General features: G+C 32.3%; 1 protein-coding gene across 4 annotated transcripts in view; it reads right to left on the bottom strand.

The window, feature by feature from the left end:
• Positions 1-18,862, bottom strand: part of LOC148600775 (uncharacterized) — a 41,871-nt gene extending 23,009 nt beyond the window's left edge. For 2 of the 4 annotated variants that reach the window (XM_088555261.1, XM_088555263.1), the window contains exons 1-2: positions 18,739-18,862; positions 13,877-14,196 (exon numbers count right to left, since the gene is read on the bottom strand). In XM_088555261.1, the coding sequence (XP_088411387.1) occupies positions 13,877-13,944 (68 nt within the window). In that variant the 5' untranslated portion in view covers positions 13,945-14,196; positions 18,739-18,862. Of the gene's footprint in view, positions 1-13,876; positions 14,197-18,625; positions 18,711-18,738 lie in introns of those variants that run through there. The other 2 variants (XM_088555262.1, XM_088555264.1) reach the window with 2 other exon arrangements.
• Between the last annotated feature and the right edge of the window lie 7,318 nt (positions 18,863-26,180).

Raw genomic sequence — 26,180 nt, 5'->3', positions numbered from 1 at the left:
TCATAAATCAAGTTACACTCATCGACAAAACATAAATGTTAAGAAGCACAAATACCAGTTTGTACATTAATCTTTTTTTTCAAGTTTGTTGCACATAATTCAATCCAATATTTTGTCTTTATTAAGAGTAAATTAATACTCATAACATCAATACGAAATAAAATGTTAAGTGCTTATCCTTTGCCCTCTGTGGTGTAACAAACACAACTGACCTTTAAAAATATTGTTGTTACATTTTGTAGGAAGATTTTGCTTTACAAGGACTCTACCATTCAACTGAATCTGATTGTTTTACTTTGGAAAGTTTATACATTTGGACTTGTTACATACCACTCATAATGATTGTCGTGGTGGAAAGTGTGGTATTTCTCTCGAGTGCTACACTAAATATTATAACATTTACAGAGGAAATATATTAATTGATTGATTTTAATTATCTTCTAATGGGATCAAATGGTCTTACAACAGAACAAAATAATGAATTAGTCTTAAAAGTGCAATTTGATATTTTAAAAAGTAAACAACTCGTAGATTAACACTAGTATTGTACGTTTTTTTTCTAATGCATTTCATCATGTTCCTTCTTTTTCACCTACACGTTTCCTTTTTTTTCAAATATTATTTCTTTATTTCACTATTGCATAAATATATGTCAGAATTAGACCGTGCTGATTCAAAGTACTAATATTTGTCATATGATGATAGGTGATGGATTAAAATAAACTTAGGTTTGTTTCCCAATCTTTAAGATGTATCACAGTTGTATTAATTATAGTTGATGAATTTATTTGAAATAAAAATATGTTTAAACTAGAAAAATATTTAATTTCCTGGAAAAAGATAGGCTCTCTTGTTTTAATGGCCATTACAGTGGACTAGTTGAATGTCATTAGCTAGTTAACTGAATAGTTAACAAGAGCTTTAAAATTCCCGTCTGTTAGTATTTAATGTAATAGACCTGGTGTGTATCCCGAATTTATTAAAATGTGTACATAACATTTCACTAACTGTTGTTCATCTTCTGACAAAAACAAAAACTCAAACAAACAATCGAATATTAAATGAAACGTACAAAAAAAAAACAAAAACAAAAACAAAAAAAAACATAAACAAACAAACATACAAAGAAGAAACAAAAGACAAAAAAAACAAAAAAACAAAAAAACAAAAAACAAAAAACAAAAAAAAAAACAAAAAAAAACAAAAACAGAAAAAGCAACATCATTCATTAATTGAGTTTAAAAAAAGGTCATCAAGTTGTTTAAATGATCTTGAGGTACAGTATCTTAAACCTTCTATTTCAATCAAATAATTAGCTAAAGCATGCTAGTATTCAATATGAATAACCATTATCAAGCAAAAATTATCATATTAGATAAAGATCATTGTTGAGAACAACACGATGCAAACATAATGTCATGCAAATATTCATTCTCTACATGAGGGTAACAATTTTAAATGGACACAGTTTAAATTCTGGATAGTCATATCATGGACACAAAAAGCTTGAGACAGCATGAAGCTTTTTAAAAACATTTATCTTATTTTATCTGGAAAGTTCAAAGATTAATAAAAAAGGCTATAAAAGGAATGACAGTTATAGCCGCACAGTTTCATTCATGACAGAGGTTATTTCATTTTTAGTCATATCAAAAGGAATCTTGGAATGCAATTGTAGCCATCATTACTTTTCAAGAATAAACGAATGATATATTCCTTAACATACTATTTGGAAACATTTAAATAATACTTCAATTTAATTGTTTACAAAGAACTAAGTTACCGTAGGGTGATATCTTTCTTCTAACAGTTGAACCCTTGCTTTGAAAAGTAATCAAGGGGACCATGATTTGAAGAGTTATCAATTATTCTAGAGGAGAAGAAATAATACAAAGTAACGCTAAGACCGAAACAAATTTTTCTAAAGTAAACGTATTGGCATATGGAAAATGCATATAATGTAAGATGATATAAAAATCATTAAATCATCAGATATTTAGTCTGTTGTGTAAAGTTGTCTGACCACAAGACTGCAATGACGGGGAGAAACAGACCACAAGACGGCAATCACAGGGAGAAACTGACCACAAGACGGCAATCATGGGGAGAAACAGACCATGACCACGACTTGTTGATGTTTTTAGGTTGTTGATTACAGTCAATAAAGCATACAATCTTGGATGCTGATATTTTTTTTCAAATTTAAGTTGATATAGCAGTCGCCAGAGCCTAGATTTGTTATGCATGTTAGTGTCTGAAACTATTCCTTACACTGCCGCATGAAAAAAAGTTCCATTAGCATACCCATTAAGATTCAAATACAAATACTTAGGTCCGCTTTATAAGTGGATCTAAAATATCAAGGTCAATTCCATGTTGTTTATGATCAAACCCAATAAGCTACTTTTTCTTCGAACTGAATATGCTGTTAAATTTGGTTTGAATTATGGAAAAGATATGGGTTCCTCTGTGTCTTAATATTTACAATTGACAAAAAGTATTTGGTTCGTTGTGTAAAACTTCTAAGTTAATTCGGATCAAAATCTAAAATAATAGATGGACAATAGAAATGTGTTCTTATGATTCTGTGAAAGTTCTATTGAATTCCATTCACTGGTGTAGGAGGAATAGCGGATTTTAGATCGGACGTTCATGTCCCCATATTCACAAATGACATAGTCCATGTTTTGCAAAGTGAAACTCCCAAATCGTTTCGGATCGAAATCTTAAATAGGAAGTGCCCCTTACAACAAGTAAAAAAAAATCATTGAAAGTTTCTTTCAATTTCATTCAATGTTGTGGAAGAAGTAACAGATAATTTTTGCCTCCACCCTGTGTAACGGAAATGCGTACGGACGATGGAATGAAGGGCAAAATGACGGACGAACACACCAATCACTATATATCCCCATTTTACAAGTGAGGGTAAATTAATTGACCTCTAACCTATTATAATGATAGAATACCATTACTTATTTTTAAGTTACAGAGTTTTAAAACTAACCGAAAATGGAAAACAAAACTGATCGGAAGTCATGTGCAAGACAGTGTGCACTTTGACTAACCATAGCCAGTGTTTATTATGCACACATTACATATGTACAGACAAATCAAACAATACTTACAGAAGTAACCGATACGAAAATATGAAAATTTAGTCAACACTCTTCCAAACTTCCAATAGGTATTTAGAATACAAGATAACTTTGCATTTAAATCTACAGGAACGTTGTACCATCCCGTGTACAAAACATTCATCCGGGTTTTGTGTTTTCATGTATTACATCTTGATGTCTTAATTTGATGTATAACATGTTGGCGATCACGTTCCTTTGCTTTTGGGTGTTTGGAGAATAACTAATAGTTTATATTACATTTTGTTCTGTTTTTGTTTTTAATTAGTTTTTTCTTCAGATTTGAATAGCACCCCTACATCACCAGCCCACAAAGGTGACCGTTGGTATGAAAGATCTATTATATATACTGTTACATCTGACTATTCTAAGCTTAAGTTTGAGCCTCTGTAAGAATCAGTCAGTGGGTGAAAGTTGGAATTTAAAACTCATCTTGGTAGAGTAATTTGACTATTTGCACCATCAGAATCAAGGAAAAAAGACACTTATAAAAATAGAGAAAGTATCCATGAGTGATATTACATTGTTAGATCGGTGGGGTTTTGACATGCATATTTCTAATTTTTCCCATTTTGCCTAATTTTTACAAACACGTACACTTATTTGTTAAACCAATGACATTAAACTGATAAATCAATGTACTTTTACCAGGAAAACAAAATAATGAAGTGCTAGAAAAAAAATCAAACAAACAAACAAACAAAACAAAAACTCAACAAAAAAAAAATAAGGGACAACACTTACTAAAGACACATACACCATGCATCCAAATCATTAAATATAAATATACACATGTCGCATCCTATGATTCACATTCAGATTATTTGAAACATGTATAAGCTTTCTTACAATATGTTTCAATTTAATTAAGAGAATGATGATGGGGAAAGTACATTAACTAGAGCCAAAAACATTTCAGATTTAATCGACCAAATTTTCCTTTCATTGTATAAAGCTGAACTTTTTTTGTAAAATGTTGTTTTTTTTATTTTAAACTAACGCTGATCTGAATCTTTTCCTCAAGTTTACACCCATAGATATATTGTTTAGCAATTATCATGAGTTCATTAAGAAATAGGGATTCATTGCTTAAACAAAGTTAAATTTCTTTCTCGTTTATACTTATTGTTATCATTTCAGCTGATACAAAATCATGATATAGATTATATTGTATTCACATGAACACAATAAAAAAAAAACAAAACAAAACAAAAAAAAACAAAAAAAAAAATGCTCAAAGGTCTCATTATAACCTTAACGAACTGTACAAATTCTTGAGTTTACTCTTAAATTGTATTTAAAAAAAATTGTTGTAATAATTCTATGCAGTAATTTGAAATTACTGTTTTTAGATAAGAGTTTTTGCAACATTTAAGCACCATGAAATACACATTCCACGGAAGATTTTGTATTTTTAAATTATTCTGTCGGGTTTCTGTTCTATGATTTAGCAGACCAAAGTTTTTGTATGTATACTTTTAACTTTTACATTTTCTAGTCTTTTCAATAAAACTGTTTTTTGTAACAATGTTGTCAAGCTCATTTGTAGCCATCTTCCTCAATTCTACTCTTAAAATATTTTCAACGAAAAAGGAACGCTAGAAATTAAACTTAAGAATTATAAGTTATTAGTATAAATAATTTTGCATTTTTATCAAATCAATGAGAAATTCAATGTACTTATCCCTCCATTTTCCAAACTTAGGAAGGTCATGTACAGGTGCATAATTCAAATTGTCTAAACTCGATATATCATAAATTTGTCCATCTATAACAATATATTTTACAATACATAAATATCTCTCAATACACAAAGTTTGTAACCACATCAATAATTAAAAGCACTTTTTCTTTTTTACTTGAAATATTCTGAAACCTCCAAAAATGCATAAAATACTTTTCTGCAACATCTTGCCAAATAGTCCATAGGCTGGGAGGGTCCACCGTGAACCTCCCCCCACCACTCATCAACTTCATGGAGATTTAATGTACCTTCATACCTCTCATTACCGAATCAATTTGTTGTCATATTCTCGGATTCTCGTACAGTTAAAGCCTATATTTTTACAAGAGTGGGTAAAAAAAGCCAAGATTTTTTTGACTCAATTATTTGAGCGTCTAAGCATTCCTGGGACAGCAGGCGTGTCCAAACTAAACAAACTGTGGTATCAACATGTAACTCTATGACTCAGCCTTATAATGGCATTTAGAAAGTTGCGGTAACACCTAGGATTTTTGGGCATAATGAAAAAATTGTTTAAATTATCATATTTTTAAATATCAAAACCCCTAGAGTATTTACTCATCAGTAGGAAATGGGATTTTCGATTTTTCCGTAAAGAGTCACATAAATTCGTCTCTACATATTTTTATTCAACTAAAACATCTCAAATTTGGTATTATTCGATAGTTAATTTTTGACATTAAATAAACCACGAAAACCCAATTTTTAAGAAAGAAGTTTTAAAAAATGTAAAAACAAACATTACCCCTACACCTAGAAAACTAGTCTTAGTATCAAACAGACTTCTCATTCACAGCATACTGACACTGTAAAACTCATATTTTTTTGGCGTTAATAGTTAAGATAACGATGTACCAACCATATCTGATCAATTCAGGCGCTTATATTTTCCTTTTGGTGTGACAGTTACTATAAGAACCCCAGAAGTATAAATTGTGATAATACTAAACAGAACATACCAAATAAGCCTTTTTCTATTGATGCATAAATACTGTAGGGGTTTTGACATGGAAACATATGTCAATTAAGCGAATTTGTGGTGGGGTAGGTGTACATTTTATTTTATTTTACCCGTAAACCCAAATGTAACCGCATTTGTTTTTGGTACCATTGTTAAGCCGTGACATTGAGCTACATGATGATTGGTATATGTGTCAGGTTACTTTGTTGAGAGAAAGGAGTTCAAAGAATAAAACAAGTAAAAAAATGTTTTTCGTCTCAACGAGGTATAAAATGTAGCCAAAAATACAAAAAATGCTTTTTTATTGTAGTTTATTTTTTGGCGACAAAATCATTCGTAAATGGGAGGAATAAGGGTACCTAAATGATGGTTGATGAGTGTGTGTGTGTGGGAGGGTACGATGGTTATCTCAAACCACATACTATAATCTAAACTAAAGTTAGTATCAAGGTGGATCATATTTAAACCACCATCTCAATTTTTTTCAATCATACTGTTTATCTTAATCTTTTCTGTCTTTCCATCCCATATAAACTGCTTAACAGTCGATTGGTAAAGCTAAAAAATTCACAAATGTGACCTTTCCTAAAAGAGATAGTTTACGGTGCTGCCGACTTTCAATAGTTTTGAAATTTCGTTTGACTTTTGTTTAAAGTTTAGCTCTGTCATAATCCAAAGAAATAATAAAACCTATATGCCAAGAAGTGTAACATCTGTGTGAGTCAAATTCAGTTTGAAATCTTTACATAAAATATGATCACAGTATATTTTACTACCAATCCAAAGTGCTGTTGTTTTTGAATTATTCATTTTTAAGCCTGAACAATCTTTAAAGATTCCCTTTATGATTTTAATTTTCAAGTGTTAAAAAAGTACCATCTGCATATTTACTTATTATTAAAGCAGAAGTATAAACTAGAATTCTCTTAATAATACTAATGGAATCAATCTTCATTGATAACAATTCTACACCTATGATAAAAAGATAAGGTGACAGATGATCACCTTGACGACAGCCTCTCCCAAAATTAAAAAAAAATAGACAACTGCCCATTGTTGATTACACAGCTTCTTGCCTTTCTTACAGTGAAGTTAACAAACGATACACAGACGGTTTAAAATTGAAACTTTCTAGAGCTTAAATGATGAAGTTACATTCAGTCAAAGGCTTTTTCGAAATTTTTTGTGTAAATTTAACACGGTGATTGGAAAAAGAGTTGTCATAATAAGTAATGTTCGTTTCGATCTTACAGAGTTCAAATTTTTGTAAAAATGTTTTATTCATTTTAAATTTCTCAACAACAGTAGACAGATGATTTCCAGGATCACCGATAAGTTCATCAACTGCTTTGGAAATAAGGATTAATATTTTAGAACACTCTTCACTATTTTCATAAAAAAAATAGCTTTAGCTCTTAATATAATACATCATTTTTTTTCTGTGCTCAACAAGTTTGGCCTTCTTATTATATAATGTATTTTGAAATTGTTCATTATGTTCAAGTCAAATTTCCTCAAATTTCTCATTTAATTCCTTCATTTCCTCCATTCATGTTGAGATTTTATAATGCTATACAAAACATTTCACTTCTAAATGTCATTTTTAAAATTTCAAAAACAAATATTTGGTCGTAACAGGACAACACTATGTTTTCAGGGTCAGTTCCTGCAACTTGGTTTTCTGGTATTGTTTCAATATAATTATAATCATGTAATAATTGTGATATTAATACCGTTGTACTAGCTTTGATAAGGATATTGAATAGTTAAAGATATAATGGAATGATCAGTTATATCAATTCTCTTTAGCAGTGAATATATAAGTCTTCTGATATTAAAAGAGTAATCAAGGGAAACAAGGTTATAGCGGTAATCAAAAGAATATAATCCAGGGACAAAGACCCGACATGGAAAACAGACATACACAACAAAGAACACAAAGTAACTAAAATCATACATACTAAGTAACAAAAGTAAATGAGTGACTCGGACTCCACCAAAAACTTGGAGCATGGACCAGTTGCACCGGTAGGGTAAGCGTCCTCTGCTTTTCTAGACACACCCGCCGAGTTGCTCATAAAAAATCAAGTCCGGGGTAGACAAACGAGGGAAGGAACACTATGACCCGTTAAACAAATCAGTTCTCAGTTTCCGTGATTTGTTTCTATATAATACCTAAAGAGTCAATTATAGTCTGTTCTGTTTGACTGGAGAGTTCTGTTTAAGTGTGTTAGGATTACAGATCTTTTAAGGATCTACAAGATTTATGTTTCAACCATATTTTTAACAGATTTTCTACAATGCGGATGACTATCCAGTACATTATCATATTTGTTAATATTTTAATTTTCAACAAAGTTCTAATCACCACATAACATTATTCAAGAGTTTCAAAATAATGTCATAAAATTCATGTTCATCTGTATTATAGTCATACAAGTATACAAGAAAGTATACAAGTGATAATCTCAAACTTGATGACAATGTCATTAAAAGCTACGTAAGTGTTAAAATGGTGGAAGCTACATTACGTATAAAAACTGATTCATGATTTACATCAAATTAAATATTGTTTGTTAACTATTTATATGTATTATTTGAAAACGCCGTGCTATCGTGTTAGTGCGTTAAGAGATATATAAGGTTCTATTTCTTTTGTAATTTTTATGTAAACTTTGGCCCTATATTTATTTTAACGCATGCTTTATTGCTTTGTGATATTAAACCCAAGATCAAATTTTCAAACTAAAAACAATTGATAATGGCGTATGGTGATTTTCCGTTACCTTAATATAATATTGTCAATATCCACTATTTCCAAGTTATATAATATGCTCATAACATATTTGGTTGAAAACGAATGACTACGCTCTAATGTCAATAGTTTGTGTATGTAGATCGTCTCTTTTATGTGTTCACGTTCAGGCCATGTTTTTTATTTTTATTTTTACGTATTTAAATCATCCCACTGCGCCTAACGCTGCGATATTTTGTTTTTGCCAATACATGTAAGGTATTTTTCAATATCCCGAAGCTATTATTGCTTTAATATTTGTACTAAATAATCCTGAATAAATCTACATTCAAATTATTTCCAGATAGAAACACATTTTTTTTAAATTCATTAATTTAATAGAACGTATGCACAATAGTGTGAAGCGTTTTCATTCGTTTCGTTTTTGTTTTTGTTTTTGTTTTTGTTTTTTTTTTGTTAACAACATATGTTCATTGCAATTTTTTAACTCCCTATATTTTAGCTTTGAATAAAACGACACAATAGTGAATATATTAGGAAAAAATAAGTAGTAATTGTAATTCTAATATAATGCGGCATAAATGGTCAGCGGGTAGTAAAACGATGATAAAATAGAGTTTCCGTGATTTGTTTCTATATTGATACCTAAATTATTAGATATGCATGCTATATGTTATACTTTTAATAACACAATTAAATTTAGCACAATCAACACTGGGTCCTAACCCCTTATCTAATTACAACAAAATATTTTTAAGTTCTTCAAATGTATAAGGATCATACAGGAAACGTAGAAAATGAAAGAGTAGTCAAGGGAACTAAGATTATAGTGGTAATCAAAAGAATATAATCCAGGGACAAAGACCAGACATGGAAAACAGACATACACAACAAAGAACATAAAGTAACTAAAATCATACATACAAAGTAACAAAAGTAAATGAGCAACTCGGACTCCACTAAAAACTGGGAGCATGGACCAGGTGCACCGGTAGGTCTCGGTCAGAAAAAATATAGACTTTTATTTGCAGGATCCAACAAAAATTAGATGTTAAATATTTGCAGAGGAAAGAATTATAAAATTTCTTTACGCAGAGTGGAAATGTACTCGAACTATGGGTGGTAACGTTCTTATTGTGACTACACCTCTCTGTTACAGTTTACATTGATAATGAAAAGAGGCAAAATTTAACAAAATGTCATTAAGAAGGAAAAAGAATAATGATTCGATATTTTATGAAAAACAATATGCAATCATTAGAGCTACCAATTGGTCCAAAACTGCCGCCATGTCAATTCTTTTTTTTTTAATAAAACACAATAAAAAAATCAAACACAAACACACAAAAATAAAAAAACAAAAAACAAAAAAAGTTCTTAGATTGTAAGATCTCCAGTGTCAACGTGGGCAGTTGTAACAACATCTGTTTATTTTTGTATAACTCCCAAATCAAAATAAACTCATCGATAATACATAAATGTTAAGAAGTTATATGTCAGTTTGTACTCTAATCTATTGTTCTAGATTGATTCATCTTATAATGTTTTATTGAGAGTAATTAATATTCATAACATCAATACCCAAAAAAAATCAGTACGTATCCTTTGCCCTCTGTAGTAATATCAAACTGCAATTGACCTTTAAATATATTTTTCCGTTATATATTGTAGAACGACTTTGACAAGGACTACAGTTCAACAAAAATGATTTAGATTGTATAACTTTGGAAAATTTATACTTTTTGCATTGAGCATAACACACATAATGATTGTCGTTGTAGAAATTCTCTGTAGAGTTTTATATTAAATACAATAAACACATGAACACAGAAAGCTTGAAACATCATAAAGTATTACTTAAAAGTATCTTTTTTTTTCAATTTTAATGGTTAAAATAATTAAAAAAATATATAAAAATGTTGGCCTCATAAGAGTGTAGAATCGGTCTGCAAGTATAGGAGCCCAATTTGTTCTGAATGGAATTCCGACCGTTTGTTGGAAAACGCGCCCGCCACACTGGACAAATATGTTGTCGCTAAAAAATTCCAGCATTTTAAAAACATCTGTATATTTAGAACATGATTTGGAATTATTTTTGCGAAGTATGAGGAGTCTCTACCAAGAACTATATATTTGTATCTAGGTGTACATCTTTTTTGGAAAAAAAAACCAACGATATATAATGTTTTTAAGCATGGGGAATGGAAGTATACAGTGTTGAAAAATCATAGGTTTTAATACTATTATATTCTGATAATAGTCTTGAATTAAGGGTCTCCAAATATATTTATATTCACATTGTATTAATACAACTACGGGAGAAGCAAGTGTTGTGTTAGGACTGGTGCCCTTGTTTGACAGCGGTGAGTATAGAAGTTTAAAGTTTTGAAAGAGGTTTGGTAGCACATTTTGCAGATCCAGCTATGTAACGTTGTTTGTATGGATTCTTGTTGAGTTTAGGAATCCAGTACATAGACAGTAAATCACAATCATCGTTTTAGTGGAGAGACCACAAGAGGATAGCGCAGATTTACTGTTTTCTTCTAACTACTCGTTTGAGAATGTAGTGGCAGTATAGGTCTTATTATTGCTGCTATTATTTTCTACGTCTACCTCTGATAATAAACATTGGAAGTAGTACATTTTTGCAGATAAAAATAGTGTTGTTTTGGACTTTGTCCGCTGGTACGACAACATATTTGTTATGTATAGTAGACAGTGGTTTTGCTACATCGGTTTGTTTGTTTATTTGTTGGGGTTTAACGCCCGAGCAGCAATATTTCAGCTATATGCAAGCGATCAGCATGAAGTCGATGATAAAATGAACATGAAATGATGATGAAATGAAAAATGGGATGGGACACAGATAATGGGGTCGACAAAGTTTGATTGCCACTGGAAATAAGGAGAGGTGGGTAGGGTCGGGCAATTTAGCCTCCGGTGGCGGAGCCCTATGGTTCCTACTCTGGGAGAATACCACAGTAGGGTTCTTTAACATGCCTCGTATTATAGCCTGAAAATCCCAGCCATTGACACACCAGGGGTATCACACTGCACCACCACCTGTGGCACACAACCCATTCGCTAGTGTTCTGAGCACTATTAAGTCGCCTTTTACGACACGCTCAGCGCTGCTGCAGGCTTATTCTTTTGACACACGGACCTGCACGGGGCCTGCTACACCGGGGTCTTTAGAATCTGATGTACCATTGACACTCATTGACCTTCTTAAAACTTTCATTCATTTCAAAATTAGAAACCTCACGGCCTTTACCCACTCTTGACAGAGAATCAATGTCTTCTTGTTCTCTTTTGTTTAATTTTCGTCCTGCAAGGCACACATAAGAACTTTGAAGACATTATTCCAATTTATGGAGCATGGTACTAGAAAACACCTTACACAGAAATTCGTTTCCATTGATGTTTAAATCTCCCGTAACGACGTGACGGAAGGACCATATTTGAATGGAGTTTATGCAAGAACAGTCAGGTGGTTTAGCCTTGATGTCCTCAATCTTGGGGTTTTGCAATAGCCATTTATATATATTTAAAAAGGTCTTCAGTGCTGACTACGGAGCTAGTATTACAATTGCGTTACTTTTAAAAAAGATCTTCCACCGAGATCTTTTTCGCCGATGCAATTAAACGTTGCCTTTGAGACAGTCGCACATGTATGGTATTATGTCTTCAATGCGTTAGTAAACATATGATCTACCATGACAATCCTGTCTTTGATTATCATTCCACGTTAATCATTTATTATAGGTAATAATTGAAAAAATTAGATGACTTTTCTTTCCGTATTGCCTACATTCTTTTCATCTGTGAAAACATCCCTTCAGTACCTGCGTATGGAGTGTTCATATCACAACTCATACTACAAGATTGAAGTCATCACTACAAAATTTTAATGGTCGTCATCATGAACTCGGGAATCGTTACGGTGTATCCATCTGCGCTGTGAAAACTGATTTGTTCAACTTTTCCCTTTCAACTACCCGGACTTGACATTTTATGAGCAACTCGGCGGGTGTTTCTAGAAAAGCAGAGGACGTTTACCCTACCAATGCTCCCAGTCCATGCTCCCCGTTTTTAATGGAGTCCGAGTTTCTCATTTACTTTTGTTACTTTGTAGATATGATTTTAGTTACTTAATGTTCTTTGTTGTGTATGTATGTTTTCCATGTCTGGTTTTTGTCCCTGTATTACATCTTTTGATTACCGTTATAACTTTGGTTCCCTTGATTACTTTTTCTGAGGCGAGTGAGAATAAATCAAAAACTGAAGTTAAAGTCGCTAATCTTCAAATATTACATGCCACATGCTCTCACCAACTCAAATGGCACGACTGCGATATGCTCTAAAATCTAGTGGCTTCCGCTAGAATCATGGTTCCCTTGATATGATAACTTGTTCGTAACCGTGATGACCCAAATGTTTTTCGATAAAAAACAACTGGTTACCAGGAAATGCGGGTAAAATTAAGTTCCACAAGTTTCTCTGAAATTTTTAGCTATCTTTGGGTAGCTTATTATATTGATCAGGGAATCAGATAAGAAATCAGATTAAACAACGAGGAATGACTATATATATCATTATATGTTATTAACATTATCGGGGCCCTGATAATATTTATGACCTATATAGTTAATAGTAACGATTCCCTGTGTCTGATCATTTCATGTTTTAACGTAAACTTCCCATCCTCATACAAGCAAAAAACACACATGTGTATGATGTTAAAGAGATACATTCTGATCTCGTATGAAAGCAAGAATTGACGGTAAATACAGCACCGATCAGATTCCTAATATTGCGTAGTAAAATACCATTATGCAAATCATATGCAAATGTTAAGTACCGATATTACGAGTGCAAGAAGTCGCTAACATTACTAGCGACTTAAAAAAGCAAACGACAAGTAAGAAATTAAGGTGAAAAGAGCTATCTGTTACAAAAGGAATTAAGATTGAAAAGTCAATTCTGTAGATGAAAAACTATTAAGTTCCGTGGTTTACTATTCTTTACTATTATCATGATAAACATAAAAGTGCAAACATGGAACATGGAACTCGCGAAATTGACCTTAAACACTGTACAACGCTTATTAATGATTGAAATCCGAAATTTAATCAAAATTATTTTCACTTGATAAAATTCACGATAATAAATACGTGTACAGTTATTCTGAACAGAAGCTAAATGAAAAACGTCCAGAATATATAACGTGCAAATATATATCCGCATAACAAATAGGTGTTTCCCTGTAGCTATATTCTTACTTGTTTATGGAAGCCCATATGTTTAGTATTACATATCCAGCTGTACACCATATCATTGTAGCCATCATTAACTAGCGCGATTAGTACGGGTCTCTCCTTAATTTTCAGCGCTTCTTCCAATATCAATGCCATGTTACTATCATTATGTAGCTTCCGTTTGGTATAAGAACTTGTTGTAATCGTATTGTTTTGAAGTGCATTGTATAGTAAAATGAACATGAAGGCGAAAACGAAAACTCTAAGTGCATACATTTCGGTGCCCATTGTAAAACCTACTATCTCCTTGTTTGATGCCTTAGCCGTGAAGTTACATAAACGGTCTGAAAAAAGGAAAATTAAAGCCAATAGAAACACTCAGATAGTGCTGTACTATATATACATTAAATAATAATTAAATAAACGGTAATCGCTTGCGGTCATACGATTTTTAAGAAAGTTTAGGTAGTACAATAGGCTTAGGTCATTTCTGAAAATTTGGTCTCAATTTGTTGAAATAAAGCTGTTTTGAGACCGTCCGCACAGAAATTTCTAGTGTTTTGTCATAACAAGTGCATATTTTGGAAATCCTTGGTGTGTGGATGTTCTAGTCATTTACAAGTTATTTAGTGATTATTGTTTTAAAATCAAGTAGCCATGGTGACATACTGAAAACAAAATAGTGAATTTTAGTACAAATCAGGGGTGCCTTTCCAAAACTAACAGCCAAATACTATGTGTTATAAAATATCAGGCACTTTGAAACTACCACAGGATGAAAGCATGCATGGAGTAGGTGGAAGAAGGATAAAAGTAATAAGACCCTATTCGATTGATTCTCTCGCAATTTTAGTTCCGAAAGTTCGTGCGAAATAAGGTATTTTAAAAATCAGCCATCTGATGCTAAGGAGAGAACCTAATACGGCAGGGCACTGAAACGTTCCGGATACCATTTTTCATTTAAACTACACCTGTTTACCGTTACATATATTACATTTGCGTTTGTATAAATGCTTAACTACATTTAAACAGTGCGCCTCAATGTAACTGTATAGTGCACCCTTAATGGCGTTACTTAACTATAAGGAGACGGCAGAAATCCGCTTTGTACTACTTTATAATTCAATTTTATTCTAGTGTACCAAGACGACTTCCATAGTCGCTATTTACGTCGAATCTGGGGCAAACTATTTTATACTATATAAAACAGGGATACAAGACCATATATAATTACTTTAACCTTAACGCATTAGAAATTCTACTACCATAGTACCGATATACCGATAAAATAAGGCTTTTAAGATTCTGCTTCCTCAGCTCCAATTGTAATGTCTCCTATCTTCTGCCTTTTGATTCTACTTAAACTTGATATAAATAATGCATGCGAAAATCGTTTATTCTTTAACCTGTTAGAATATCTCCTACTACATATTGAGATTATAAACATGTTGAACGATTTTATTTTTAAGTTGGTGTCTATGTCATTGGCAATTTCATGCAGCCTGTTTATGTCAAAATATACTGGAAATAATAAACCGTTAAGGAATCGATCGGTTTAGAGCACTTTAAAGCCGGGTTTGCCCCCGTGCAAGTCCGGGTGTCAAAAGAATATGCCCGCAGCAGCGCTAAGCTTGTGGTAAAAGGCGACTAAATAGTGGCCAGAACTCTAGCCCGGGGCTAGGGCGCTCGGCAAACAAAACAACTGTGTTGTGGGCCCTAGGTGGTGGAATGGGCTACCCCTGGCGTGTAACATGCCGGGATTGTCAGTCTGTAATACGGAAAACCTGACCGCATACCATAGTGGTGCACCGTGTTGTGAAAAAGGTGAAGTTCCTCTAATGTGAAAGGACCCTCTTGTGGTATTCGAAAGGAGTAGGAACTTTTGTCCTCCGCCACAGGAGCCTAAATTGCCCGACCTTACGCATCCTTTCCTATTTATAGTGGCAATGAAAGTTCCTTTTAGATCCTTTTATCCTTGTGTCCCATCCCGTTTTTTGTTTCGTTGTCATTTCATGTTCATTTTATCATCCATTTCAATTTCATCGCCTGCATTGCTTCTCGGGCGTTAAACTCCAACAATCAATCAATCAATCAATCATTAAAACCACAATTAACCAAACATTTGCAATGGAAATACCGTTATCAAGTCCAGGCTATAACCGTGCTTTCAAACTTTCAAGATTTACCTTGGTTTAGCCATTTAATCTCCCTTTGACTATTCCTTAATTCCTTAACGCAATTGTAAATATGTAAACTTTTGGCCTTATATTTATATTATCGCATGATTTATTGCTCTGTGACCTTAAACTCAAGATCAAGTTCTCAAACAAAGTATTGGTACTAAATAATCCTGATATATCTACATTAAAATTATTTTCAGATAGAAATGTCCTTTTTTTAATTGGTTAATTCAATAGAACTCATGTACAATACATATTGTGAAGCGTTTTCGTTTCGTTCCGTTTTTTGTATTTTTGTTTTGTTTTTATTACCATCGTATGTTCATCGCAATTTCCTATCCCCTTCATTTTATTACAACAAAAATGAATCATAAATGAAACGTGGACAATTTTTATTTGCAGAATCCAACAAAAGTTAAAAAGTTAAATATTTGAAGAGGAAGAATTATAAAAGTTCTTCAATCAGAGTGGAAATGCCGCCATGCCAATTCTTTTTTAAATGAAGCAAAGAAAAGAATCTAACACAAACACTCAACAATCAAAACAAAAAAAGTTCTTTGATTGTAATTTCTCCAGTTTCAACGTGGGCAGTTGTAACAACATCTGTTTCTCTTTGTATAACTCCAAAATCAAGTTAAACTCATCAATAGTACATAAATGTTAAGAATCTAAAATGTCAATTTGTACATTAATCTATTTTTCAAGGTTGATGCATATTATTCAAACAAATAATGTTTTCATTGGGAGTTAATTGATACTCATAACATCATTACGAAAAAAGTTATGTACTTATCCTTTGCCCTCTGTGGTGTAACAAATTGCAATTAATCTTTAAATTTATTTTTCCGTTGTATTTTGTAGAACGATTTTATTGGACAAGGACTCTACATTTAAACAAAAATGATTTTGATTGTATAAACTTGCAAAATTTATATATTTTGAATTGTAGCATAACACATAATGATTGTCGTAGTGGAAATTGTGATAACTCTCTAGAGTTTTATACTAAATACAATATATTTAACGTCTAAGAAAATGGTTAAATGTCCATTACTTGCTTAACGTCATTCGGTAGTTAACTATACAGTTGACAAGATTTTTAAAAATTCCGTCATTCCGTAAGTATTTGAGAAAAAAACAAATATGAACTAAGACTCACTAAAAATGATTATTATATAAAATTTAACATCATATTGCATTTTATAATGCACACAGTTTATAAACTCGAAAGTGATATCATGAACACAGAAAGCTTGAAACCTCATAATGAATTACTAAATTTTCTTTTCAATTTTAAGGGTTAAAGATTAATAATATATATATATATATATATATAAGATGGTCAAGGTAAATAGTTACATCCTTACTGTTTAATTCATGACAGTGTGTTTTATATTTTTATCTTATTAAAAGGAATCTTAGTATGCAGTAATAGGCATCATTACCAGACTAAATAAATGATATATTAATCAACAGACTATTGTGAAACATTTAAACAATACTTTGATTTCCATGTATTCGAAAAACTAATTTGATGGAGGCTGATATCTTTCTACTAGAAGTTAAACCATGGCTTTGAAAAGGGGACCAAGATTATGGCTTCAAATAGTAAACAAGGGGACCAAGATTCTAGCTTTGAAGAGGATCAAGGAAACCTAGACAGTAGAGGAAAAAAATAATACATACAAACACCCACAACAGAGAACATCAAATAAAACAATAACATGTACATAGAAACACACAAAACAGAGAATGTGAAATAAAAAAAGTAACACGTACAAAGAAACAAACACAACAGAGAATAAAAATAAAGTAAAGAAACAAAATACCTGCATAGAAACAAACAAAATGGAGAACATAAAACAATGAAAAAAACAAAAACAAAAACAAAAACAAAAACAAAAAACGACGTACATAGAAAGAACATTGAATTTAAAAAAAAATTCATAGAAAAAAACATAACAAAGAACATAGCAAAATAACAGGTAAAAACAAAAAAAAAAACCAAACAAACAAACAAACACAAGAGAGAACATAAAAAAATAACAGGTACAAAAAACAAACACAACAACGAATATTGAATAAAAAAACGTACATAGAAACAAGCAATAAAAAACTATAAAGTTCATTAAAATAAAAAAAACCAAAAAAATAAAAAAACACGTACACAAAGACAAACAAACCAGAGAAAATTAAATAAAAAATAATATGTACATTGAAACAAACACAACTGAGAACATTAATAAAAAAACAAGAGTAGGTCCGGTTAAGACAAAAGAGAAAAGGAAAAACCACGAGAGGGTGAACAAATCAGTTTTCGTGGTGCAGATTGAACTTTTTTACAGTTTGAAGCTTGGATATCAAGAATCTTTTACACGTTCTGATAACTAAAAACTGTTCAATTTAGTTTACCTCCCTTTCCAAAGGCTTAAATCTGTGTATAATAGAAAGTATGCATCTCTTTTGTCAGTTTTCAATCCTAACTGCCCAAAGGTGTTCATAAGTTAATGATCAATTCATCATGGGCAGACCTACTTCATTATCCGTAGTTCACTTTATTCCTCCCTGTTATACTTTATTAAATAATACGAACCGATACGTTCACTGTGTTTTTCTTTCCCATTTTGTCTTCTCCGGTCGTGACAAAATCAAAAATGAAATATGCCAATAACAAAATGTATACTGGAATGAAAGAAGTGAACTCACCTATGCTTTAAACTGTTTAAAAAACAAAACAGAACTGTCAAGTAAAACACTGTAGTACATGTTTCAAGTACCACATCAGGCCTGTAATAAATCAGATTTATGATTGGTATTTTTTTCTTTGTATTATATGAAAATGTCAATAAAACTGATCAGAAAAAAATATAAACGTATATGATAAACAGCAGATTTATATAGATAGTATTATGTTTTAGCCATATTGGTGTGTCAGCGGCTTATCTATCGATTGATCAAGGTTTCGATCATTGGTTGCGACGCTTTAATTCTGTGAGTCAAATCATGAACTCTCCCGCTTCATTTTGCTCCAACTTTAAAGAAACCCACGAAATTGGAATAGACATTGAGGTAGCAGAAGACCGATTGAATGATTGATGGATGTTTTATTTGACAAAAATCCAAAATGGAAAAGGAGTTATGGCCATCGCCACTATACGTCACCTAAGATGCACGATGTCTCCATTGATGGTCTAACCAACGAAATTTCCTCATTTTTCAAGGATAAATCAATACCGATTATTTCAAATTCCTAAACTTCACCTATTCCAAATTAACAAATTTTCGATCATAAAAGGATATTGAAGAACCTGACTGTTCCTGCAAAAACTCTCCATTCAAATAGTCAAGTCGTTACGGGAGATTTAAACATCATCGAAAACAAATCTCTGCGTGAGATACTTTCTAAAGATCCCAAGTACCGTGAACCACGTTCCATGAATTGGAATTATAACTTTGAAATTCTTATGGATGCTTTGAGGACTATGCAAGAAAATGGATAAAACGAGAACAAGAAGACATTGATTCTCTGTCAGAGTGGGTAAAGGCGTGAGGTTAAGTAGGTCAATGAATGTCAATGCTACCTCAATTTTGAAAGCCCCCGATGTATCAAAAACATTATCTACTATACATGAGAAATATGCTATCCTACCAGCAGACAAAGCCCAAAACAACATTTTATGGTGTACAAAACGTAATACATCCAATGTTTATTATCAGAGGCAGGCGTAGAAAATAATAGCAGTAATAAAACCAAAACGGCAACTACACTCCTGAAAAAAGAGATAGCGGATTAACGATAAATATATGCTACCAAAGACGATAATTGTGATTTACCGTTAATGTTATATATTTCTAAACTCCACAAGAATCCATACAAACAACGTTACATAGCTAGATCTGCAGAATGAGTTGTCTCAGAATGTGACGACTGTATTCGCTACACTGCTCCGACGATGTTAGAAATGTCAAATTTGCGATGCAAATATTCGGTCGTTCCCTTCGTTTTTCATACTTTTCTATACGTATACATCATCTTCCCTTTATCAATTTGATCCATTGGAGCAGTGTAGCGAATAGAGTCGTCACATTCTGAGACGTTTGTATAATATTGATTTGTTGTGACTTACATCATTAATTTGATCATCTATCCTTCATAATAACACCTAGATGAACTGTTTCGTACTACCATACATCATGTACTAAGTTACAGCCCTAGATTAATCCTGATTAAAAAATCATAGATATATACAACGGTGAAAAAGAAAATAGTTTGGAAACCACACCAAAACCACAAATTGAAGAAAAACTGAGAATAACCGAGGCAGTAAGTAAATATGTTAATACAAAACGCAATCCTCATTTATATGTTAAGAAACCACCTTAGCAACCACGTTCCCAAAATTTGTTTCTTCATATTATAAATTTTCAATACCTGTGAGTCACTTCTGCCATTATAGTTTGTCATAATGTTGATGCATAAGATTTCCACATGCCTTCAAAACTGACCCAAATTATGTATACTTCTGGACCCTTCCAAAGATCCCAACGTTCTACTTAAGACATAAAGAAAAAAATTGTTTAGGAATTGATAGAATATTAGATGTATTTGATAATTTTCAGTTAATTTTTTTGCTGAAACACAACTTCTTAGATTTAAGACATTTGCCGATCTGATTGAGTTTTGACACATACACGGTTGTCATATGTATATACGTATACATGTATATATTAATGCAGCAATTGTGTGAATATTAGTATGGCCTTTTTGTTCCACACAATTTTAAATCTAGAAGGTCTGAAAAATTTCCAAAGATGTTAGAAAGAGTAATCAATGAAACCAATGTTATAGCGGTAATCAAAAGAATGTAATCCAGGGACAAAGACCAGACATGGAAAACATACATACACAACAAAGAACATAAAGTAACTAAAATCATACATACAAAGTAACAAAAGTAAATGAGCAACTCGGACTCCACTAACAACTGGGAGCATGGACCAGGTGCACCGGTAGGATAAGCGTCCTCTGCTTGTCTAGAAACACCCGCCGACTTGCTCATAAAAAGTCAAGTCAGGGGCAGAAAAACGAGGAAAGGAAAACTATGACCCGTTGAATAAATCAGTTTTCATGGTGCAGATGGATACACCATAACGATCCACGAGTTCATGATGATGACCATAAAACTTCTGTAGTGATGACTTCAATCTTGTAGCAACATAACCCTGTTTCAGAAGTCTATTTGTTAGAGTTCTAGCACGATACGAAAAGTCTGCGTAGTTTCGGCAAGCTCTGGCATAACGTATGAGTTGTGATATGAACACTCCATACGCAGGAGCCGAAAGGATGTTACCACAGATGAAAGGAAAGTTGACAATTCTGAATGAAAAGTCATCACGTTTGTCGTAAAGTTTGGTCAATAGTTTTCTTTTACCATTGATTTCTAAGTGTTGGTCAAGATATGAGGCTGACTTCATAGTGTGTGTACTATACTTTATCTTACGTTCTATTGGGTAGATGAGATGTATCAAATCCCCGAAATTAGGATTGTTTAGAGATAATACGTCATCTATATAGCGGAAACTGAGATTGAAGGATCTAGCCAAACGATATTCTTTCTTTCTGATCAGATCAGCTATAAAGTCAGCCTCATAAGAGTAAAGGAATAGGTCAGCAAGTAAAGGAGCACAATTTGAATGTCGACCATTTGTTGAAAAACACGACCACCACTGGACAAATATGTTGCGATTACAAATTCCAGCATTTTGTATACATCTTAAATATCAAATATCAAATTTTTATTGCTCCCTCCTCGGGACTCGAACTCATACCGCTGTGACATCTATTTCAACACCGCCTGCACAAAGTTCAGCGCCCTATACCACTCGACCAGCTAGACTTTATAAAATATAGCTATAGCTGGCCGGGTCGGGTATTTCCTCTTCGTAGCATTAATCTACCAGGTCATTGGTCCAACTGAAAAAAGAAAAATAATGAGGATTTAAAAACAAGGATTTGAAAAAAAAACAGAGAAGTACCCTTAAAGAGTGCTTCTTGAAATTATATCTAAGGTGTATATTTTCCATTCTTCATTAAAATGCATTGTTGAAATAGTTTTTCAATGTTTTCATGTCCTCGGACATAAATTACATGAACATATATGTATATACCATATTTATTTACTATAGATTGCAATAATAAAATTTATCTCCACTTCATACTACGCACCGCATAAAATTTCAATCTCCTTCGTTCAGATTTATATTCTAAGAAAAGAAAGGACGCCATGGTTATAAGTTTAGTCCCTATTCCATGTAAAACTGGTATAAGATTTTGTTGCCTATACAACAAATCATCAAATGTTTGGTTTCAATAAAAGTTTATGAATTAAATTTATAACGACATTCAATTCTGTCATCGTATCCTATGTCCAAATTAAAGTACATTTTTATCAATCTATGGATTCCTCTTCAGTTAACAGTGATGTGCAGTCCTTCTCCTATCCTGGAAATTTTTCCCGCTTGTAAATATACCCTAAAAAGTCGTGATATGTTACGAAATATGTTAATCTATAGGTATATGGAAATCGGTTTCACCAAAAAAGTATGTAGGTAACTTTCACTTTTTATGAGCAACTCGGCGGGTGTTTCTAGAAAAGCAGAGGACGCTTACCCTACCAGTGCACCTGGTCCATGCTTCCAGTTTTTAGTGGAGTCCGAGGTGCTCATTTACTTTTGTTACTTTGTATGTATGGTTTTAGTCACTTTATGTTTTTTTTGCGTATGTCTGTTTTCCATGTCTGGTCTGTGAGCATGGACAAGGTGCACCGGTAGGGTAAGCGTCCTTATACATTATTTGGGAATATTCGTCAATATTTGGGAATCGTATTGCGCTAGTTACCGATTGTTTGAAATTGCTGATTTGATTATTTGCTATAAACCACTTTTGTTCGGTTTATGTTGAATATACGGCTAGGTAAACCTCAAAGAATTCAAACAAAAAAAATGTTTTACTAGTATCAAATCAGAATTTTTATAACGCGGATCAACACAGTCAATCATCAATCGAAATGGTCAGATGTAATTTACATGTATGCTTTTTGTGTATAAGGATACCAAAGAAGTAGTTCCGTAATAAGGGGGGGGGGGTGGCTAAAATACCAAGTTAGGTGATACGAAATGGAACATGTTGCTCATAACTGTTTAGAATGTATAAATATAACTTACAACCTAGACACCATATCAAACGTATGGGTCTATTTACCTGTTCATTCAATTTGTATTTAGAACAAAAAGTAATCAAGGGAACCACGATTCTAGCGGAAATCAAAAGAATGAATTTAAAGGACAAAGACCAGACATGGAAAACAGACAAACACAACAAAGAATATAACATAACCAAAATGATACATACAAATTAACAAAAGTAAATGAGCAACTCGGACGCCTCTAAAAATATACAATATATGCATCAACTTCTGAGCCTTCCACAATAAATATGTTTAATGTAAACGAAAACGTTTCTTAATCACAATAAAGTGTATATGATATACAATGTATATGGTAAATAAGACAAAACGAAAACTTATGAGACTATTAAGTATAAGTATTTGTAAGAATCAGGCAAATTGGAAAAAAAAAACAGAAAAATGCATGTCAAAACCCCACCGATCTGACAATATTTATCACTCAAGGGTACTTTCTCTATTTGAAAAGACCATTATCAGTTTTCTGCATCATTGGATTTGCTCAGAAATTTTTCAATAGAATCTTAGAAAAGTGAGGTTTTTGTCAGAGTTATCTGTCCTTGAAAATGTTCATTTTCGTTGCATTTCGATGGAATCGTAACTCAATGGTCCAGCATAATATGGAAAATCTTGATGTACAGGTACTAGTACTTCATGATAAGAAAATGTTTTCCTCGATTCTGATGGTGAAAATAGTCATATGAAACTATCAAAATTGTTGGGTTTTTTTTTCATATGTTTCATCGCGGACGATATTATTATAGAAACTGCCAAGGAAGCACGTTCTCCTGATTATATCGGTAGAATAAAAAACTAAAGGGTTCAGCATACAAAGCAGGATTGTCCGAAGAATTACTATAACAAGATAACAAGTTGCTGTACGTTTGAAACTGATATTGACTTCATACAAATAATACGCTTCCATCGTCATAGGCTAATTCAATTTCGTATATGTAGATATTTTTATTTAATTTCCAATTCGAATTTTTCATGCAGTAAGTTGACGTTGATGCAAAAAATATAAATGTTTTCTAAAGTACCCCAACCAAAAAAAATGGCTTGCGCATGTCTGTGTATCAAACGGAAAATATGAAATATCAGTCATACACTTTGATTCTAGAAATCTGGAAAGTACATTAAACACAGTTCCATCGGATTTCACTGTCGCAAGGAGTTTTGAATCACCGCCAACCGACTCAAACTTTTTTAGTATTATTCATAAGATATGTAAGTGGTGTCCATATCTTCTCACTTTTTTAAATCTGAAAATACAAAAAAACAAAAAAAAATCTATACAAAGTCGGATTTAATGCTAACGATGTATCAGTACAAGTCATTGGAAGGCCATAATTTAAAACAAGTGTTTCTGCCGATTCCTTTAAATCATTTAAAGTCATAATGTAAACATAGATAACTATATCTTTATCGTTAGACTGGTTGCTTACTGGGCTATATCTGTTATGTTATCATAGAATAAATTGTTAGGTAATTGTTTGACTCCTTCATTATCTGTGAGACACAACTCCCTGTTACAAAAGTAAACATGAATACAGAAACCATTTTCTTTGCTTAAATAAAATTTTATAAATATTTCAATTTTATTTTTTCTCCAAATAAATTACATGTAAATTAAAATTACCATATGCCGTAAACCTGTCAATGTGATTTAATTACAAAAACGCGCACAAGTTTGAGGAGATTGGGTTGCACGATGAATACAAAATATCAAGAGATTTTGATTAAGTCTAACCTATTAGAATCAAACCAAAAACCGTATTATAATTTGTCAAAGCACCCTAAAAATAATCATTAGGGACCAAATATATTGTGGTTATGTTGCTGCAAGAGTGAAGTCATCACTACAGAAGTTTTATGGTCGTCATCATGAACTCGTGGATCGTTATGGTGTATCCATCTGCACCATGAGAACTGATTTACTCAACGGGTCATAGTTTACCTTTCCTCGTTTGTCTACCCCGACTTGACTTTTTATGAGGAACTCGGCGGGTGTTTCTAGAAAAGCAGAGGACTCTCCCTACCAGTGCACCTGGTCTATGCTCCCAGTTTTTAGTGGAGTCCGAGTTGCTCATTTGCTTTTGTTACTTTGTATGTATGATTTTAGTTACTTTATGTTCTTTGTTGTGTATGTCTGTTTTCCATGTCTGGTCTTTGTCCCTGGATTACATTCTTTTGATTACCGCTATAACCTTGGTTCCCTTGATTACTGTTATATATTTTAGATTTAATGCAATATTTCAAGTGATTTCCAAAGTATCTTTTTTTTAAGTTTTCTTAACAGACTCAGAATTTATATTAGAGCTTTGGGAAAATATATAAAAAGTGTGAAATAATAGTCATTATTAGATAGAAATGATTTATCCAAAGCTATCTGTTTCAAAAAAATATTTCACACAATATTCAATAATTTCATTCTCGGAATTCTTTCTTTAGAACTCTGATGATATTTTCTTTTTCTGTGAGATCAGTTATAATTATATACGAAATAACAAAATTCATTTAAAAACTCTAAATCGTGAAAGAAATATGAATCGATGAGAGCAGACAAATGATAAAAACGTACAGGATAATTTATTTTCATTTTCCTCTGATGAACTTACGTTCAGAAAATATAAAATGATTAAAAATAAAACTCACAACATATTAAAAAAAACCAGAAAGATATACTGTGTAATGTTCTCGCAATGTAACGTCCAACGATCAGACAATAGCTGTTTTTTCTTTCTTCACTGTGGTCATATAGACAATAACAGTTTATTGACATGAAATAAAACAATATACGGGGTAAAACGCGAGGTTCACTGAGCTTTTCCTTTCGGATTTGTGCCGAATTCGTTTATCGATTTTAGTTCTAGTCAATTAATTGTAATTGTCATCATACTGCAA

The sequence above is a fragment of the Perna viridis genome, chromosome 12, assembly GCF_037379345.1.
Source record: "Perna viridis isolate PV_CMFRI_1.1 ecotype Kerala chromosome 12, ASM3737934v1, whole genome shotgun sequence".
Classification (NCBI taxonomy): Eukaryota; Metazoa; Mollusca; class Bivalvia; order Mytilida; family Mytilidae; genus Perna; species Perna viridis.
Note: the sequence above shows the minus strand (reverse complement) of the source record. Positions and strands in the feature narration are given on the sequence as shown.